Source organism: Octopus bimaculoides, chromosome 15 (genome assembly GCF_001194135.2).
Source record: "Octopus bimaculoides isolate UCB-OBI-ISO-001 chromosome 15, ASM119413v2, whole genome shotgun sequence".
Lineage (NCBI taxonomy): Eukaryota > Metazoa > Mollusca > Cephalopoda > Octopoda > Octopodidae > Octopus > Octopus bimaculoides.
This window is the reverse complement of record NC_068995.1, coordinates 26,493,240-26,502,354: the sequence shown is the minus strand read 5'-3', so window position 1 is coordinate 26,502,354 and position 9,115 is coordinate 26,493,240. Positions and strand designations below refer to the sequence as shown.

Genomic DNA, 9,115 nt, shown 5'->3' with positions numbered 1-9,115 from the left:
GCACAGGTAATGCTGGTAGCCTGGGTTCCACCTCGTCATTCTATAGAGGGTTGGTAGAGGCCAATTATGATGACACCCTGGGAAAAATCCTGGGCTTCGATGATGGTCAACTGGTCAGCCTATTCCAAAAGACATTCAGGCCAGGACCCTTGGACAACATCCAGAGGTCCTTAGCCTGGCAATGCTTGCCAGTTCATGATAAACTTGCAAGGCAGGGTGCTTCATGCTCACCCACCTGCCCAAGACGTGGACAGGACAGTGAAACTGTTCCGCACACATTTCTGCAGTGTTCGGGGATTGCATAGCTGTAGATTTATGTTGAACGACTGCTGTCACGTCTGGGACAAGTACAGCTGTCTTCTGAGTCAGTTATAAAGATTGTTCCATCTTCCTCTCTGAACAGAGAAGGAGAGGTCTGGTTTCTCGTAGTGGTTGCTATAATGAAAGAGGCTATCTGGAGAACACAAACGAAAGGATTGGTGACAGGTATCTTCATCTCTGGCCAAGGACTGGTAAACTTCTTTTTTTTCCTTCTATGAAGGAAAATAAGGCTAGAGAGGAGGTGCCTGTCATCAGATACACATGGTAAATGATGGAAGCAAGTGGTATACATGTCGGAAATGAAAAGTTCTGCGTGAGTGTAAACCATAAAAGGTAAGTAAAAATGTCCAGTGAGGAATGTGGCTTGTAGGGTCATACCTGTCCCCACCACTCTGTTATATTGTTTACTTATTCTTTTGAAGAGTGCAGTTCAGTTTTAATAGTTATTATTTCAAAATTATAACGGAAGTGACAAAGAAGATTCAGCATATTTTGCTTCACGAGTTCAATGAAGGCAACAGCGCAATGGAAAGTGCAGGGAATATTAATGCTGTATATGGGGATTGGACAATAAGCGCAAGCCAGTGTCAACAGTGGTTCCAGAAATTCTAAGCCAGAAACTACCCTAGAAGATCTGTAGAGCTCGATGAGGATGTCCTGCAGACCCTGGTGGAACAAAACCCCACTGTAACTGTTGAGGAACTAGCAAAGAAGCTTGGATTTGGCCATTCAACCATTTGTTGACACCTACATGCCATCAGAAAAGTCAGCACATTGGGTCAATGGGTTCCTCACAAACTTTCCGAGTAATCGCGTGCAGAGAGTGAATGTGTGCTTTTCTTTGCTGTCATATCTCACAAATGAACCTTTTTTTTTGGACCAAATGACTAGTGATGAGAAATGGGTTCTGTATAAAAAATGTCAAGTGTTGAAGACAGTGAGTAGGGAAACGAGAAACACCGGTATACCAGGCTAAAGGTCTTCACCACATAAGGTGTTATCTGATTGGTGGGATACGAAAAGTTTAGTCCACTTTGAACTTTTAAACCCAAACCAAATGATAACAGAGGAGATCTACTGCAAGCAGCTTGAGAGGCTTAAGTCAGCGCTAGAAGGAAAACAACCGTATTTGCTTTCAAGACAAAAAGTGTTCTTCCATCAGGATGCTTGGCCATATACAGGGAAGACAACATTCCAAAGGCTGGAGCAGTTTGAATAGGAAACGATGCCCCGCCCATCATATTTGCCAGACATTGTCCCATCTGATTATTAGTTATTCCACAGTCTTCAAAATTATATGGACGGAAAAAATATAAGTTCTGTAGACGAGGTCAGAACAGTACTGGAGGAGTATTTTTTGTCATGGAAAAGTGAAGTTTGGAAGAGAGGCCTTGCAAGTCTACCAGACAGATAGAAGAGCATTGTAGAAAATGAAGGAGAGTATATTTTAGATTAAAAATGAACTTTGTTTATCTTAAATTTGAAAAATAAAATAAGTATAAAAAACCCACATTATTTATGGGATGACCCAATATATATGTACATATTTACTAATATGTACATGTAAGTGAGAGTTATTTAAATTTGAACTGTGGTGTTTACCTTATTAAAAATAGGTACATTGCATGCTTTTATGCTTTAAATATTAGTACATTGTTAGTCATATAGAATATCTTTCATCTTTAATTTGTTTAAAGGGTTTTAGTTGAACAAATTTACTCCAATACAAGGTGGTATCAAAAAGTTCCCGGACTAATTATGTTTGATAAAAAAAAACTAACTTATTTGCCTAAGTTTTAACATCATCTCTTTTGAAATAGTCACCTTGCACAGCAATATATCAGTTCCAGTGTTCTTGCCACTTTTGGAATTCGTTTTCGGTAAGTGAGTTGAGGACCATCTGCGATTCGCTCAGGATCTCGACAACAGTGTTAAAATGGCAACCTTTGAGCTGCCTTTTCGTTTTGGAGAAGAGATGGAAGTCTGCAGGTGCAGAAGCAATACCATGTTTTTAGCAAAAAATTCATGAGTGAGGCAAGCTTGCTGACAGTGCACTGTCGTTATGAAGAATACAATTGTTTGTGCTCCACAGATCCGGTCACTTTTGCTGAATGTCTTCCCTCAAATCGTCACAAAACTCGATTGATAGTCTGGCCCTGGGGGACGAATTCGTGATGCACAATGTCTTAAATGAGCTGCAGCACTGTCGTGCCTTCTTCGGTTGTGGAGATAAAGGGCTCTTCCATTGTGACAACTGCTGCTTTGTCTCAGGGTCAGTGATGATCTTTGACATGAGGCATGGGTCATTAGTAGCACACTGACATAGATCTTAACAGACATTCTGGTGTAAAATCATCCTCGCTGTCGCCGTCGCTGCTTTCAGAATCGCTGATTTCAGATTCGGATACAGAAATATCCTATTCATTATCGTTCACCACGTGCTTTTGTCGCTCATTCATTCTTTTCTTCGATATCTCCATATCTTCTGTTGAAAAACCTTCAAATTCAGAATCACTGCTTGATAGCATGAAACTCCTCTCCATCTTTAAAGTTGAAAAAAATCAACGCCGCAAAAAATGTGGAAAAAAATCTTCCAAAATTCACTGAGTTCAAATATCATGCCAAACAATGTCGGAGACAATAACTCAACTGTTTGCAAAGTGAAATCAGGTGTTTTAACGAATGTACTAACGAGATTTGGGTTCAAATCCGGGTTAGTCTTATGAACCAAAAATTTTTTCAGCCGGCTACGGTCGGGTTAGTAACGAAAGGGTTAATCAAATCGATGCTATGGGAACATAAACAAACCAACACTGGTTGTCAAGCGGTGGTGAGGAACAAACACAAACATATATACATCATTTAATATCCATGCTGACATGGGTTGGATGATTTGACAGGAGCTAGCCAGTCAGGACTATACCAAACTATCATTTTTGGCAATGGTTTCTACAGTTGGATGCCCTTTCTAGAGCCAACCTCTTTACAGAATAGACTGAGTGCTTTTTACATGGCATCAAGTAATTCACAAGTGGTACTGAGAGAAGTGGCTTTGTGCCAGATGGTGAGAGGTTAACCTGTGATACAGTGACAGATACAGGTGTCTTGTTGTAGAGGAGATACTTGGCTACACCAATCAGAGGAGAGAGAAAGAGTGAGAGAGAGACAGGAGGGTGTTGAAGATGTACCAGGGCAAACCCTCAAAGTACAGGGCATTTATGAGAGTGAAAAGGAGAGAAAAGAGGAAGGAAGGGAAATGTAGTGAGTGGTGAACACTGGTATATGGAAGAGTGGCAGTATATCAATGATGAAATTTGCAGGGGAAGAACAGAAGAGAGATATGGCTTGGAGGCATTGGGAAGTCAGGGGCAAAGTGCATGATGAGATGTAGTTTCATTCATTGGAGAAGCGGGAGATGAATGTAATGTGGTGGGGACATACATTTATAAGTACATAATATATAATATACACATAGATTGCTAGATAGATAGATAGATACAAATGACGGGCTTCTTTCAGTTTCCATTAATCGAATCCCCTCACAATGCATTGATCAGCCAGGGGCTATAGTAGAAGAAGACACTTGCCCAAGGTGCAACATAGTGGGACCGAACATGGAACTATGTAGTTGGGAAGCAAACTTCCATACCACACAGCTATAACTTAATTCAGTAATTTATAAACTGAAGATGTCCTTATTTTCCACTTCCAAAACACAAGTTCTATGAAGCAATGTCTATTCTATCACCATCTAATTTCACAAACTTGCCTTGGTCCAGTTGAAACTGAATAGCATGTTATGCAGAAAATGTATTGCATCAAAAGTAAACCAACTTGCACAATAATTTACTCAACTATACAGTCTTTATTCCGATTAACTTACAATCTCTTTTTCTAAATAAAAGAGAATAAAAAATACTTTCAGAATGTATGAAAGGGAATTACTATATAACTTGTCATTTTTACCTTAATATTATTATTTTTTAGCGCTTTTACAATATTTAGCTTCGAGAGAAGCAATAGTACTATTAAAGTTGTTGGCTCTTCTTTTCAATATTTGACTTTCAAGTGAATTTTCACTGTTCAACCCAAGTTTCTTTTTCATTTCTTCAGCTTCTTTTGCTTCCATTTCAAATCTGCAATAAAAGAATTTAGATTTAGTATCAAATTTATTATACAAATTGAGCAATTAAATGCACAGCTTATCACAATGGATACTCAAACATTCATCTTTGACTAGCGGGACCCGTGAATATTTCAAGGAACTAATGGTAAACTTATTGGGTTATTTCTGAAAACTTGATCCAAAAAACCTGAAAGCGTAGCTTGTATTGTATCTATATAGAAAGATAGCCATTCATCTGCTGCTCATTGAAAAGTGAAAGAAATTGGAATACGATGGTTACTTAATGCACTTTATATACATTTTATGCATAATTTTATAGACTTAATACATAGCACTCATACCCCTCTGCTAAAATTATATTTTTAACTCCTCCTCTACCTTCAACTAACCTTTTTAACCATGTAATAAATATTATGTTCCCCCTACCTCACGTCATGGATGCTTCCCTCTTTCTTTTTCTCCTCTCTTTCCCTTCAACTAATCACATTCCCTCTCCCTCTTTTTCTCTTATCACATGAAAGTGTTACCGACAGGCTAAGTAACACAATGACAAGCAGAATTATTATAAGATGTGAGAGGCTACAATGGATCTGTTTACTGAATTCTTCTTTTCCATCCCTGTCGCTCCCCTATCAGCATGGCTTTCCCTTGGAGCCCAAATTTGCAATCTTACTTTCAAACTCAATAACACTGATGTAATTGAACCCCATCAAAGATTTTATATTCTTAGGAATTATTTGTTAGCACAGGTATGGTCTGTGGTAAGAAGTTAGGTTCCCAGCTACATGGTTCTGAGTTCAGTCCCACTGCATGGCACCTTGGGCAAGTGACTTCTACTATGGCCTCAGGCTGACTGAAGCCTTGTGTGTGGATTTGGTAGACAGAAATTGAAAGAAACCTGTCATATGTGTTTGTCCCATCACTGCTTGACAACCAGTGTTGGTGTATTTACATCCCTGTAACTTAGCAGTTCAGTAAAACAAACCAATAGAATAGGTACCAGCTTAAAAAACAAGTTAGTTTTCTCTGTGCCATGAGGCACATAAGGCAACAATACGATCTCTCCAACTAGCTCTGTTTTCTGCCACTATTCTGGTCTCTTTCTAGCTTCTCTACATTTTCCTTGTTAATGGTTCTTCACCATGTGGTTTTAGGGCACCCACTGCTCTTTTCTCCCTCAGGCTGTCACTTCAGTGTCTCCATACAATCACTTTCTCAATTTTGTGCGAGGATGACATGTTCAATCTAATTCCAGCTTCTGCATCTTAGTTCGTCACTGATCCTTATTGATGTCTGTTGTCATCTCATTTGTGTTATTTCAAACTCACTCTAGCCACTTGATATTTTCTTTAAGCATGTGAATTGGAAGCTGTCCATTGTTTTTCTTCTTCATCATCATTATCACCGTTTTCCATGCTAGCATGGGTCGGATGGTTTCACTGGGGTCTGGGAAGCCAGGAAGCTGCACCAGGCTCCAGTCTGATCTGGCAGTGTTTCTACAGCTGGATGCCCTTCGTAACGCGAACCACTCCGTGAGTGTAGTGGGTGATTTTTATGTGCCACTGGCACAGGAGCCAGGCAACAGCCACGATCGGTTGGTGTTTTTTAGGTGCCACCAGCACGGAAGCCAGTCAAGGCAGCGCTGGCCTCAGCCACATTCAGATAGTGCTTTTTACGTGCCACTGGCATGGGTATCACATCTACAATTTCCATTTAATTTTCATTTTGATGTTGATGTATTTGACTCAATAGGTCTCCTGAAGCACAGCAGGTCACCCTACGATCCAAGGTACTTTTGAATGGGCTGGGGCTGGTTATGTGAAACTGGTGTAGGATACAGCCGTGAACTCACTTTATTTGCCAGGTCTTCACAGTCACAGCATATCTCCAGAGGTCTTGGTCTTTTGGCATTGCCTCTGTGAGGCCCAACGTTCGAAGGTCATGCTTCACTACCTCATCCTATGTCTTCCATGGCAGTTTGCACACATGCATCGTACAATCTACCTTTCACTCTGAGCGAGAGGCTCTTTGTCACCAATAGGGGTAGAAGCTTTCTAAACTTTGCCCAGGCTATTCTTATTCTAGTGGTAACACTCTCAGAGCATCCACCCCCACTACTAACTTGGTCACCTAGGTAGTGGAAACTATCAACTACTTCTAGTTTCTCTCCCTGGAGTGTGATGGAATCTGCTTTCTGAGCGTCTGTGGTGTTTATTGCCCCTGTGCATCTGCCACACACAAAAGCTATCTTCCTGGTTAATCTTCCTTTGATGTTGCCTTGTGTCTATAGTTTACACCAGGTACATCTTATGGAGTTTCTACCTACACCTTTTCTACAGATTGAGCAGGGCCACCTACCTGAGGGTGTGTGTGATGAGTTCACCTTCCTACTTACTAGAACTTTGGTCTTTGCTACATCGACTCTAAAGCCTTTTGATTCTAAACTTTGCTTCCACACCCAAAATTTCTTCTCTAGTTCTGGTAGCGATTTTGCTATGAAGGCCAGGTCATCAGCATAGAGGATCTCCCTGGGGCAACCCGTCTTGAATTCCTCTGGAGGACTATGATGAATAAAAAGGGACTGATGGCTGATCCTTTGTGCACCCCTACTTCTATCCGGAATTCTTTAATTTGTTTGACTAAAATTCTTCAAGGTGGTGCCCCAGCATGGCTGCAGTCTAATAACTGAAACAAGTAAAAGATATTTATCTATCAAATTCTTTTCTCTGCAGCTCTTTGACAATCTAACTCATGAAAAATTCAAAAGTACATTTAATGTCAAGCTCACTTCAGTATCCCTTGCCAAGGAGACACTGCTCAAATGGTTTAGGGATCTGGGTTTACATAAATGCTCCTCTATCTTTCCTTTCTTCCATTCATGCTTGATCTTTTTTGATAAACAATATTCTCTCCTTTCCAAGATGGATTAGCTCCAACAAAGAAGTGAATGAAGCTCTACAACTGTGGAGTGGGCTTGTTAACTCCAGTGTGGAGAAAACTGACTCAGAGAGTTTGATATAATTTACAGTCCTAACACATTTTTGACTTTTTTTTTTATCTGATCAAAACTCAAGATGTTGCCCACTTTCTGAAAGTGTCAAGTTTTCTGGAGATAAGATCGATACATTGTGTGTGGCAAATGTTATGAGCCCTGCATCTCTATCACCTTCAGAGCCAGAGCTGAAGGATGTAGGGGAATGAAGTGTTATTGCGACATGCCTCTCAGTTCTGGGGTATAGATGGCAATGCTTGCCACAAGATAAATACGATCATTTAATGAGCTGAAGTCAGAGTAAATATTATCTCAATTCTAGAACCAGTAGGATAGTCCTGGAATGATGAAAAGAGGACCAATGGACCCCGTGACCCTAAGCTAGCAGCAGATGCCTTGTATTAGAGGTTACTATTAGTGACTCATGAACTCCATCACATATCTTTAATGCTGCTGTGAAGGTTGTAGTTACTGCATTTACAGCTGAACAAAATAATCACCAAAATACCATAATTTGTTGGTAAATTATGTAGTTTAACCCGAAGTTTTTAAGATATTGGAGAGTATTGGACAACTGACAAAGCTCACTGAAGTATCAGATGATGCTCGAATGAGTGCTTGACTGTTCCAGCACCTAAGCCCTGCAGTAAAGTGGTGAGTGATTTGGGATGTCTCACAAATTTCTAGAGAACACCAGTTTTCCATGGTACAATGTATAATTGAGGGAGTGTGTGCATACCTCTATTTTGATTATTTACCCATTTCTTTTCTCTGAATTATTGCAAATAAAATTTGTTAATTCCCTTCACATACTTGAGCTGCAAATACATGGTTTTATGCTCACGATATCAGAATTTATAATGATGCTGAAGTCCATATCATGGCACATTACTGAATATTGAAAATTATTTATCTTGTTAGAAAATAACTGTTTAGCTGGCATAACTACAGATTAGTGCTGCTCAACACTCAACCTTGTTTCAGAAAAATGCATATTTTTTAATGAAAATTTGTAGATACATTCTTGAGTGTATACATTACAATTACATTCATCAAATTAAGAAAAAAAATTTAGAAGGATTTTGGATCATTCTCTGCATCCCCATCCCAACTGTTTCTTTATAACTATTTAAATCATTATTTTAAAACATTTTCCAGAAATATTTCCAAGCAATTTTTAAGAATTTAGATTGTGTTGTAGTTGTGACCCTTGTGCCAATGGCACGTAAAAAAGCACCATCCGAACGTGGTTGATGTCAGTGCTGTAAAAAGCACCATCTGAATGTGGCCGATACCAGTGCCGCCTTGACTGGCTTCCGTGCCGGTGGCATGTAAAAAATACCATCCGATTGTGGTCAATGTCTGTGCCAGTGGCACGTAAAAAGCAGCCACTACACTCTCGGAGTGGTTGGCATTAGGAAGGGCATCCAGCTGTAGAAACACTGCCAGATCAGATTGGGGCCTGGTGCAGCCTCCTGGCTTCCCAAACCCCAGTCGAACCATATGCCCGTATGGAAAACGAACGTTAATGATGATGATGATTATGTTAAATCATTAAAAATAAAAAGTTCTTGAATAGTTTTGGATTGCTCTACTTCTATTCTCCCAATTTTGTTGTATACCACTAACTTTCTTAATTTTAATATTTTTTACTTTTTTCAGAAGCATCAACATAC

At 39.7% G+C, this 9,115-nt stretch overlaps 1 protein-coding gene across 1 annotated transcript in view; it reads right to left on the bottom strand.

The window, feature by feature from the left end:
- Window positions 1-4,166: 4,166 nt before the first annotated feature.
- LOC106874855 (dnaJ homolog subfamily C member 9) overlaps window positions 4,167-9,115 on the bottom strand; it is a 10,533-nt gene continuing 5,584 nt past the window's right edge. The window contains exon 2 of the mRNA XM_014922749.2: window positions 4,167-4,457. Coding sequence (XP_014778235.1) covers window positions 4,298-4,457 — 160 coding nt within the window. The 3' untranslated portion in view covers window positions 4,167-4,297. The remainder of the gene's footprint in view (window positions 4,458-9,115) is intronic.